This window comes from Ctenopharyngodon idella, chromosome 9 (genome assembly GCF_019924925.1).
Source record: "Ctenopharyngodon idella isolate HZGC_01 chromosome 9, HZGC01, whole genome shotgun sequence".
Classification (NCBI taxonomy): Eukaryota; Metazoa; Chordata; class Actinopteri; order Cypriniformes; family Xenocyprididae; genus Ctenopharyngodon; species Ctenopharyngodon idella.
Window position 1 is genome coordinate 10,732,425 of NC_067228.1, and position 12,116 is coordinate 10,744,540.

A 12,116-nucleotide genomic window follows, 5' to 3' on the forward strand; every position below is an offset into this window, starting at 1 on the left:
TGAGAGTTCAGTGAAGTCTCCTTGGTGCTGAGCATGATGTTCAGTGGTTTTGTGTCAGTCTCTCGGGGTGTTGTTTGGGCCATGTGATATTTAGTGGTATTTACAGTGGGTGGGGGGAATGTTTTTGTTAAAGGATGAAGAGTGGTCAGCTGTCACACCCTCTGTGTGTCTTTACGAGTCTCCTTGTAGCTGTGTGTGGTGTGCTCGTTTTTTTTTTTTTTTTTTTTTTTCTACGCCCAAGCCAGGGGGATCTCTGTGTGTAAGGGTGAGTTATTGAAGGGGAGGGTGAGTGTGTGTGTGTCGGCCTGTCAGCGGTGTCTGTGTGTGTATGTTGGCCCGTCAGCGGTGTCGGTGTGTGTATGTTGGCCCGTCAGCTGTTAGTCCTCACTTCTCAGCTGTGCCCTGAACAGACGAGGGGGCGTCCAGACACGCGCTGCTGGGGTCAGAGGTGACTAGAGATGAGCTGCAGGATTAGACTCTGAACCCTGGATTCAAAGCCCCTGTTAACAGCCTCAAATCCTCCCTCAGGTGGTCCGAGGAGAGGTCTAGCCTTCCTTTGAAAGAGAAGGGGTCTCCCTCTGCCTCTTTGATTGCATCTCAGAAGTTTCGAAACTTGCAGAGGAGAGAAAATGAAGCACAACTTAAAATAAATCTCATTTTCTCTTTGCACCTAATAAAGCCATGGCTGCGCTCACATTTTCCTACCATCCAAATCGGCTAAAGGGTGTTTTTGTTTGTGGTTTTAGTTTTGGTTTGTTCTTACACCCTCTGTCTTCATACACTCACTCATTTAGTAACAAACAGTCACATTTTTATACATCCATAAAATGGGTGAAACTCAGGAAAAACATGTCTGAGTCACATTTCAAAGAAAAAGAAGAAAAAATATTTTGGATTTTCATGACAGTTAAGCACATTCCCACCAAATTTAAATTATAATGCAGACATTTTACTCTTATACACCATTTATCTTGTTTAACACGTCCATTTTGCCATCATTGCCTGTATCCAGCAAAGTAAACCATCAGATTGAAGTGTGATTCTCACAAAACTGTATTTTTCAGCTTTTTTCAAGGTAAATTTAGATGTCTTTCCAAAAAAGGACACCAAATAACCAAATATTTTTTCAAATAATTCATACATTTATGTACACCAAAGCACCCATGGAAAAAAATCACCCATGCAAAAAAACGTTTCAGAATTCACAGTGTATAGTATGTGCGACAGCAAAGAGCTTGTTTACATTTTAGACAAGTCAAGTTGCGATACTGAACAGGACCACATGGAGATGCCAAAAAACCTAAACCAACCGCCTTTACCTGCATATATACGAAGTACACAGCAACATACACAGGAAAAATCCAAACATTATCCTGATTGTGTGTTAACGTGAATGTACTGAAATGTGTCTGTGCATAAATACAGTGCGTGATCAGTGCGTCGAGAGCGCTCATACATGATTTGTTTGCCCATCAATATAACGGACTCACACGTGCTTAATGTACGGCTCCTGTACATCACCGCAATCATCTTTACTTTGATTGCATTCCTCATCCATCAACTTTCATAGCAAGAAGCTGATTTGATTTATCCAGCCGAGAAACATAGTTTTCATATCATCTGGCCATACAGCGGTGGGATGTTTCGACGTTCCATTCAGACAGGAACAGTGGGAGAACACATTTCTATTTCTTTGGGTATTATAATTATATTTTTTCTTTATATATATTTCTTTATGTATTATATATTCTTTGTTTTGTTCCTTTTTTTTGAGATTCAATATGATAGTAATTTTGATTATTGTAATTACTATATTTTAAAAATTACTTCATACAAAGTATATATAGCTTATTAATTTAGTATACATTCTTTTAGAGTTTATTTTGGGCCGCACATTCTTTTCTTGACAAGTTTCATGAGATTCACCCACATGTGTTTAGCGCTAAGCAAAGAGTTTTAGAAGCTGAGATCAGATTCTGACTCAGAGCATGTGCGTGGTTTGTTTATGGTATAAACACAATCAGAGCTTGTTATGGCACTTTGAGTATAACGCTGTCGTAAGTTGATTGATTGTGGCCTCTGATTTTGTAACAGGATCTGAACACGCTGAATGCGGCTGGAGCAATAAGCGGTGAGAATAGAAAGCAGGAGAGGGTCTAATCCTCCCCGTGGACAGACACAAGGCTTTGTCTTTTCCCTATTAATAGGTCTCCCTGCCTCTTTTCTCTCTCGCATTCATTTCGGAGAGCTACCTTGTCTTGTTTTGATTTAGACGCCCCCTGCCAGACTCTAACTATAGTCTGACTCAAGGCGATTGGCATAGTTTACATGGCGTGGATGTTCTTCAGCGCAGCTGTTTTTACAGAGCATGCTGCTCGCAAAGCGTTGGCCTTGTACTCTTTTCTTTCTTCTCTCATTCCCTCTTTCCCTATCCAATTCTCTCTCTCATCTGCCCCACACACCCCTCCTCTCTCTTTTTTCTCTCTCTCTCTCTCCCTCCCTCTCTTCTTCAGCTCAGAGGATGATTTCACACCGCTCTAGCAGACAGGGCTGTGCTATGGTGTGTTAGCGTTAGCACTTTGCCCAGTGGCTGATGTTCATCTGTGTATCTGTAGGAGGTGGTATGTGTTGGGGAAATGCCACTTTAGGTTCATCCACATTCTTCCAGACCGTTCAGAGGGCTCCATCCAACTCCGTGCACCTCTTCGCACAGCATCTCCACCAGAACGTCTGGCGAACAGACGAGCGAGAGTAAGATTCCAGGGATTTAGGAAAGAAAAAGAGCAAAGGAGTGTGCCAAACAACCATATGTGCTGGAGACTTGAGTCAGTCCGCTCAGAAACGTTAGCCGTCTCTTTGACCATGTAGCGCTCTCTTTACGCTGCTCGTCCTCGTGAACGCCTTGGACTGGATTGGTGTTTGAGAAGCCGATCTGATTGATTGGCTTGGGTTGAGGCGGCCAGGTGTTTTTGTCCGTGGCAAAAGGCTGTAGTTTTGCCGTTGGCGAAGGTGAGGGGTATTCCACAATTTTCCTCCGTTCATTATTCCACTGAGCAGAAGGTTTCAGAGACTTGCGTGAGATGAGAAATCGAAGACAGACCCCGCGTATCTGTGCATAAGAGAGAGCAGAAGAAAAAGAGGGGAGAGAGAGAGAGAAAGTATGTTTTTATATGTCAATGAGAGAGGCTTTTCTCTGTGATTCAGGGAGACTGTGTGTGAGCTCCCCAGCCCGTGTGTTTTGTCAGCTGCCCATGGGCCGGTCTGCAGTTCCTCCTGGACTCTTTGAGGGGGCCTGTCTGGTTTTAACACTGTAGAGTATACCTACGGTCACATGTATGTTCTCTCCAAACTCCACTGCTTTTATTCTCTCTTTTATACGCTCGTGATATGATATCATGTCTCCTGAGGAGAAGAATTTCATTCTTTTGGTGAGCTGCGTTGATGTCACTTTTGAGAGTTTATCGCTTGGTCCATTGTAGGAAGTCTTGATCTATCGGTTAGTCAATGAAGGTATATAGATGTATTTTTGGCAATACAATCTACTCTGAGTTCATAGCAAAGTCAGTTTTATGAAGATGAAGAGATAATCTGATATCAGACATGCTCCTTTTATGGGGTTTTTGAAAATAGGATTGGTTTACGTCATCATAATGACTTGTGTTTCAGCTCGTCTCTTTCTTATTGTCTCTGTCTTTTAGGTGCACAGGAAGATCAGAGAGGACTCAGATATGGCGCAGGATTCCCTTCAGTGCCTGGCCCAGCTGGCCTCCATGCATGGCCCCATCTTCCCCGATGAGAACTCTCAGGTGACCTACCTGGCCCACCTGGTGGAGGGATTGCTCAACATGATCAATGGGTGCGTTTCTCTGAGACCTTCAGTCATGTGCTGCACTGTGTGCTTGATGTGCTTGCTGTTCACAAATGCATTCTTTTTAATTGTTAGATAACTGCATATTAGTTGTCTAATGTATAGATGAAACTAATGAAAACCCCACAATCATTATAATCTTTAAAATAAATTATATTTTGTGTTATTATTTGAGGACCATTGATAAAATTTTACAGCAATGCAAAACATCTTAATGATCTTAAACATAGGATTAATTATTTTTAAGTAAATTCTTTTTAAGTGATTTCCCAGTTCAATATGACCCAGACGTGTTCTTGACAGGGAGATTCTACCATATAGCAGGGATAGAAAATTACCAGGGCAAGTTACAAAACTACTACCCCGTATATTGAAAATGTGGGGGCAAAAATGCCCCTAAAGTGCATGGTTAAATAAAATACTGTTGCTACTACTACTAACTATTTATTTGTTTTTTCCATTTATGTTTATTGAATGAAATTAATACTTTATTTACATTGGTAGTTTATTCAAGAAATATAAATGGAGCAAATATGCAAAAATGCTCTTAAATCCTTTCTGGTACTTAAAATTATAAGTTAAGTTGTGACACTGATGTACACCATGTATTGGCATAGTTGTGCGTTAGTACGCACATTGTAAATGCTCTGTAATGTCTATAAAGATGGAATGATGTCTCTGCAGCTTTAAATAACACACACATTCTCTTATACACTGCTGTTTGGAATTTGAGAACAAGTAGGCGTAGTGAGTTGGGGTCTCTCTCTCCCCACTCCTCCCTCTCTCTGTTTCTGCCATTCTGTAATCACCTATTCCTGGAGCATTTTTCCAGTTGCATCATCGGAAAACCATGCGGCAGGTCCGCCAATCTGCCGTGATTGAACTCTTCTGCTTACAATTTAAATCCATCTGATATGGGTTAGAGCCGCAGTTGGGAGCGTAAAGAAAGGCAGACCTCGACTGCTCTTTCAGAGGGAAAAAACTCTTGTGTTCCCAGAATCCAGGTAGTGTGCCAGCACAACGGCCGGTCGATGTTTTGGTTGAAATCTTAAGTCTCCCTTTACAGCAGCTGAGGTATTTGTGCTTATAGACAAAGATTTTCAGTGAAACTGGAATTCCAGTGGATAAATATTCAGGCTGTATTATACGTGTACAGTTTACACTGGACCTCTGCAAGCTTATGCTGTATCTCACTCCCAGATAGACCCAGATCAGAGAACAGTGACTGAGGTTGGTTGTGGGATGACCCTTTAAGGGACACGCTTGCCACTGTCAGGACATTATTGTTCTGTCCTTAACTGTCTTTTTTTACTCTCTGGCAGGATTGAGATTGAAGACTCGGAGGCGGTGGGTATCTCCAACATTATCAGTAACCTCATCAGCACGTTTCCTCGAAGCGTTCTGACAGCGCTTCCGAACGAGCTCTTCGCCTCTTTCATTAACTGCCTCACTCTGCTCACATGTTCCTTTGGTCGCAGCGCCGCCCTGGAGGAGGTGGTGAGTACTTCATTTGTGCCGCAACAGACTGCAACCACACTGTACAGAGTAGCTGAGGTCTGTGAATGTCAAACTCATTATTCTTTTTTATTATATAGAGAACTGCTCTGTCGCAGCAGACTTTTTATTGTATTTAAAGGAAAAATAAAACCATTAAACCAGTGTACTTTTTTACGCCCATATTTAGGGCTAGACACTGATTTCCTAAATTTGATTCCTTTTAGTTTCACATGTTTTTTAATTAGTTTGGGGTTGGTTAGGTTCTGCATCATTACTCCGGTCTTGAGTGTCACATGATCCTTCAGAAATCATTTTGTTGAAAACAGTTGTGCTGTTATTATAATATAGTTAACTATAACATATATATATATATATATATATATATATATATATATATATATATATATATATATATATATATATATATAATATAATTTATATATATATTTATATATATATATATATATATATATATAATATAATTTATATATATATTTATATGTGTTCTGTATATATATATATAGGGGTATGAATCACACACTAAAATTGATGTAATTATTATTATAGTCTTACGTGATTATTATAGTGTGGGTAATGTTAAAAACAATATTATTTAATACATTAAAGTTATTTAACATTAGGGTAACAGTAATATATAAAAATTGGATTTAATATTTTTTTATTTGATTTCTATGAGAGGCGTGAACAGTCTTTGAATTTAGAGCATGGAATATGGGGGGGCGCAAAAAGGGTTGTGTCATGTGACATGCTTAAAGTCACGTCCGATAAAGTCAGATCCGTTTTTTGGCTCTAGCTGGATAAGGATGACATGGTGTACATGGAGGCATATGATAAGCTGCTGGAATCCTGGCTGACGTTGGTGCAGGAGGATGAGCACTTCCCCCGGGGCTGCTTCGTCCAGCCGGCTGTGCAGGTCTTCAACTCCTACATCCAGTGTCACCTCGCAGCTCCCGACGGCACAAGAAACCTGGTCAGAACAACTGCTATTATTCACCTTCACATCCAAACACAGCTTTCTCACCATGTTAAATCCCATCTGTTAACGTTGCCAAAGTGTCTTTGGCTTTCCAATTTGTTAGTAATTTGTTGCTTTTCTTGTAATTTTTTTTTTGTTGTTGTTGTTGACTTTGTGGCTTGCTTTTCATCTTAATTAAAATGGAAAAGCATGAAGCACAACAAATGTCTAAAACTGTTTTCCTTCAAAGAATCGTCTTCCAGAGTAACACAGCTGCTCCAGCACATGGTTTCAGTCATATGCTTTGTCTTTTCAGACTGCAAATGGTGTCGCTTCTCATGAAGAGGAAGAAATAAACGAGCTACAGGAGGACGACAGAGAGCTGTTCTCAGATCAGCTGGCCAGTATTGGCATGTTGGGCCGCATCGCTGCAGACCACTGTATACCTCTGCTCACAGGGTACAGACACACACTCCTCTTCAGAGAAACTGTTACAATAAACAATAAACAACCACTGTGAGCCTTATATTTCCCATCTGTCTTCAGTTTGTTGGAGGACAGAGTCACACGGCTTCACGGCCAGCTCCAGAGACACCAACAGCACCTCATGGCCTCTGCAGACCCTGGCACGGTGGACCGGAAAGTTCTAGATGACCTTTACGAAGACATTCATTGGCTCATATTAGTGTCAGGTCCGTGTCATCCTTAAAGGGGAAAAAAATAACATTGTCATCATTTTCTCACCCTCATCTCACATTTCTCATTTCATCTCACATTTTTGAGTAGCATGTTTAACCTCAGATGTATGTGGAGGTGTCCATTCATCCAGGTCATTTTAATGTGTCAGGTTGAACCTCAGTGTTCATTCCAATGCAACCAGACATTATTTTTGATTATTTGGAGGCATTTCAGTCGCTTAAGTTGCCTTTTGTCATTGTTCTGAAGTCTTATGGTGTTTTAACAGGCTACCTCTTGGCTGATGACCCTCAGGGTGAGACACCATTGATACCTTCAGAAGTTATGGAGTACTCAATCAAACACTCGACGGAGGTGGATATCAACACTACACTGCAACTCCTTGGCTCTCCTGGAGAGAAGGCCACCTCCATCCCAGGATGCAACAGGACAGACTCAGTTATCAGGTAAAGGGTCCTCACAGTATACATGTTCCAGTGTGTCATCACACTGTAAAGAAGATTCAGGTTTGTTGGAAGTTTGTAGGTGTGGGAATCATGATATGATTTCAGCACAATTGTTATTTCCTTTTCCAAATTTTTCCTTTTTGTCCTTATTTTACAATATTTTCAAGCTGATTTTGCTGAAAATTCAGCTTTGCCATTACAGGAATACATTAAAATTTGAAATATATGAACTATTATTTTTAATTGTAATAATATTTAACATTAATACTGTTTTTACTGTATTTTTGATTAAATAAATACAGCCTTGGTGAGAATAAGAAACTTCTTTGAAAAGCATAAAACAAACATGGCGGTAATGATCAGCTAGCGAGCCAGCTGTTGGCTGATTTTGCTGCCTACAGGAACAATGACTTGGTGATTTAAGCCACTTCATGTTTAAAGTTTATCACTCAGAAATGCTGCTGGAGAGAGCAGGCGTGTAGCACAGGCCGTTTGATCTGCAGTTCGTTTGCCCAGCGGGAAATGCCCTGGCACGCGCCCAGCGAGGACTGCCACGCGAACAGCAGCCCTCTAGTGGCCCCAGCCCCGGCGCCAGCCAATCCTGCAACACCACTCCCCACACATTATTCAATTAGAGCCAGGCCAGGTGCCATTCAGATCCCAGGGTCAGTGGGGAGCGCTAGGGGCCCGGAGTCGTGTGTGTGTGTGCTCAGAAGCGGTTTCCTAGTTGATTGATTTTTTTTTTTTTTTTTTTTTTTCAAAATCCTACATGCAATGTTGTTGTATTAAAGGCTGGCTTGATGTAAAATCTTTTGGTTTTGTTTTTTTTTTTTTAAAGGGGGAAGGAGCAAGAGGCAGGCTGCATGTGTTATGCTTAAACACACACTGGGTCTTTTTCCCCTGGCATTTCCAAGCAGATATTTGATCTGATTCTAATCTGATTGGAATGGGATACAGACTGTGAATTTAATGAATAGTGATTTTAATGATGTAGAAGCTGTTTATGCGGTTACTGGTAGGGTCACGTAGAGACCTAGTGGTATTGTCTGCAAAAAATCTGCCTGTAATCTGATTTGGGCTTAATGGATGGTGTTATTCCAAAACTGTGGAATGGGATAGAGGTGAGGATTGAAAGATTGGAAGGACGCTGAGTTGATGGGTAGGGGAGGGACAGAGAATTTGAATGGGGGGCGATGTGGAGGTCAAAGGATTTGGAGAGACAGTAGGCTGGTGATGGGTGGGTGAAAGCGAGCGGACTGTAGAGGATTTGGAAAGACAGTGAGCCAACGGATTGTGTTTCCCAATAACAGGCACCGACCCCGCAGCTCTGAAATGTCAGTTGGGTTGTATCTTCACAAACAATGTGAAACATTTAATGGCACTGCACTCCGCGGGGAGCGTGGGATATCTGTCTTCCAGGATACTAAGCTGCTCTAATCCCTTTCTTGTGCCCTCTTTCTTTACCAGTGGAGGTGTGAAGGAATGATACCATTTGTTATTGTGAGCCTTTGTTGAGTCTCGGAGCATCTAGACAGAACTGCCATGAACTTTATTCCATCCCCTCTGCCATTTCTCACACTTGTTTTTCTTCTCCCTTCATTTTCCTGTAAAGAACAGATTGTCAATTTCTATTTCAGGTGGTTCTGCTGGCAGAAATTTGCCTCGTATATATTCAGCTAGATTTGCACTTCCATTTCTCTGTCACAGGTTGTTATCGGCGGTGCTAAGAACGTCAGAGGTGGAATCTCGGGCTACGCGAGCGAGTCTGACTGAGCTCCTGAGTCCTCAGATGGGCAAAGACATTGTCTGGTTTCTTCGGCGCTGGGCCAAGACATACCTGCTGGTGGACGAGAAACTCTACGGCCAAGTAAGTTGCCAAAATGAGGTCGATCGATGTGTGGAAACAGCAGGCACAATGTCTGAATGAAGCCTTTTGGGATCTCTGTTTGGTTCTGTTTAGAAATCACACACAGATTCCTGGAACACAACCTAGACATTTTTATGTGGCATTTTATGGCTTCTGTCCTCTCTCCCTCAGATCAGTATGCCCCTCAGCACAGCGTTTGGAGCAGACACTGAGGGGGCGCAGTGGATTGTGGGATATCTGTTGGAGAAAGTAATCAATAATCTGTCAGTGTGGAGCTCTGAGCCAGAGCTGGCTAATGACACTGTGGAGCTGCTAGTGACTCTAGTGGAGAAGAGAGAGAGGTTTGTGTCTGCCTGCTGGAGTAATGTGTATGTGGGCATCAATGAGAGCTAAATATGTGTCTAATTATCCAAACGCCCTGCAGGACAGCTGCTCACTGACAGGCTCAAGGGAGCCAGTGGTTTGTGCTGATGTCTTCATAAACCTTCAGTTGATACAAGACCAAATGTTTTTAATGTGCCCCACCTGCTGGTGGAATTATGGCATTGCATCTGAAAGTCATTTCTAAATTTAAGATTGCATAATACTACATTAATAAATTGCAGTGTTTCGATGCAAATCTTTTTTTAAGAAATTGTGTTAAGGGGGGGTATCACACACAGTTTCTGCCAATCTCATGTTAATCTTGAGTACCTATAGAGTAGTAGTGCATCCTTCGTATCTCCAAAAAGTCTTTAGTTTAATCATATTTATAAGATACATACGCTGTACCAAGTATTTCCGAAAACAGCCGAGCGCCTGGAGGCGTGTCCTGTGAGCGGAGCTAGAGTAACGAGTATGCGCAGCTTTTGTGTAGAGATCGTCTACAAGCTATCGATGGTCAGCTAAACAACTGTATTTAAACACACAATACACCATCGCATTATCCCTGGATAACTTTTGAATCACTATAATGAATATAGCGTATGAATGATGAATAATGAATTTATAAATTCACTACGTTCGTGTTGTTTACATTATATGCACTTAGGCGCCTATTGTCAACAAAACACACATTTGAAGCAGTTTTACTCACCACCTGCGGTTCCAACTCATGACCGGGATCATTATCACTGTGACCGCTCCATCTTTGTTTCAAACGATCTTTAAATCCAGCGTGGAACTGGGCCTTGTTTATAAAACCATAAGCGCAGATCCTGAGGGCTCGAGCAGCCACGGAAAAACACTAGAAATTCTCCATTCATTTTAACCAATAAAAAAGTGATTGCAACTATTAGTTTCTATGGTTATTTTAATAACAAATATCGAGAGCGCATCCATGTAATGCGTGAGAACAAATCTCTCAGCTCCACTGAACACTGGGTTCTTTGGGAAGCAAGGTTATCTTTCCCTCACAACCAAAAACACACTTCTTTGGTGACATTGTTGATTTCGTGCAGTCCCGTGACCTGTGCAGCGCTGCCGACGACTTCCTTAAACCCGAACGTGCATTGATGGGCGTGCTCTTGCTCTCTCACTCAAGTCCAAGTGTGCGCGTGCGCCTTTCCGGGAGAAGTGCCCGTACAAGGAATTCTGCCCCCGTTTACGTCACTCAGGCCGATACTCAAAAAAAAAAAAAAAAAAAAAAAAAAAAGGAAGAGAATTTTTGGAACAGAAATACTCCGTCATACGTCCAACTCATGTTTTGAAACTTTGGCCATGTTTAGCATGAGAATCCAACTCTTTAATCCAACTCAGTCATTTACTCACACTCTAGTCATTCTAAACTCGTTCATAAAAAAGACTTTTTTTTTTTTTTTTTGCAGAATGCAGCTCTTTTTTATTAAATAAACTCATATAGTAACTAGGTATTGTCAAGCACAAAAAAATACCATGAATGTAGTACATATAATTCGTTTACTATATTCTAATTCTTCTGAAGTCCATTGTATCTCTTTAATCTCATTCAGTGCACTACCGTTCAAAGGTTTAGTTTTACAAGATTTTATGTTTTTGAAAAGTCTTGTCAAGTCTGCATTCATTTGATCAAAAACACAGTAAAACAGTAATATTGTGAAATATTATTACATTTTAAATGACTGTTTTCTATTTTAATATTAATTCCAATACTCCAATCTTCAGTAGCACATGATCCTTCAATAATTCCTTTAATATTCTGATTTGCTGCTTAAGAAATATTTCTCATTATAAATGCTGAAAACAGGATTTTTGTGGAAACTGATGCATTTATTTCAGGATTTTTTGATAGAGTTCAACAGTACAGCATTTATTTACTTTACTGTCAATTTTGATCAATTTAATGCATCCTTGCATTTAAATTTACTGACCCCAAACTTTTGAAAGGTGGTGTAGGCACATTTTCAAACTTGGCATGTCTAACATATCTTATTAATAATATCCATGCAACATGTTTGAATGTCATACAGGTCTGGAATTTCATGGTTTCTGAGTAAACTATACCTTAAGATGTTCAGTAAATTCTGCTCACTTGATATAAGGTTTGTGGTAACACTTTAGTTTAGGGTCCAATTCTCACTTTTAACTAGTTGCTTATTAACATGCATATTACTAGGATATTTGCTGTTTATTAGTACTTATAAAGCACATATTAATGCCTTATTCTGCGTGACCATATTCTACATCCCATAATCCTACCCAATACCTAAACTTAACAACTACCTTACTAACTATTAATAAGCAGTAATTAGGAGTTGATTGAGACAAAAGTCGTGGTTAATAGTTAGTTAATAGTGAGAATAGGACCCT

The 12,116-nt window shown here is 40.6% G+C and overlaps 1 protein-coding gene across 1 annotated transcript in view; it reads left to right on the plus strand.

Moving 5' to 3' along the window:
* xpo4 (exportin 4) overlaps nucleotides 1-12,116 on the plus strand; it is a 40,639-nt gene that overhangs the window by 23,646 nt on the left and 4,877 nt on the right. Inside the window, exons 8-15 of the mRNA XM_051905603.1 lie at nucleotides 3,699-3,856; nucleotides 5,191-5,365; nucleotides 6,180-6,356; nucleotides 6,658-6,800; nucleotides 6,888-7,033; nucleotides 7,306-7,483; nucleotides 9,191-9,350; nucleotides 9,522-9,691. Of these exons, the coding sequence (XP_051761563.1) occupies nucleotides 3,699-3,856; nucleotides 5,191-5,365; nucleotides 6,180-6,356; nucleotides 6,658-6,800; nucleotides 6,888-7,033; nucleotides 7,306-7,483; nucleotides 9,191-9,350; nucleotides 9,522-9,691 (1,307 nt within the window). The remainder of the gene's footprint in view (nucleotides 1-3,698; nucleotides 3,857-5,190; nucleotides 5,366-6,179; nucleotides 6,357-6,657; nucleotides 6,801-6,887; nucleotides 7,034-7,305; nucleotides 7,484-9,190; nucleotides 9,351-9,521; nucleotides 9,692-12,116) is intronic.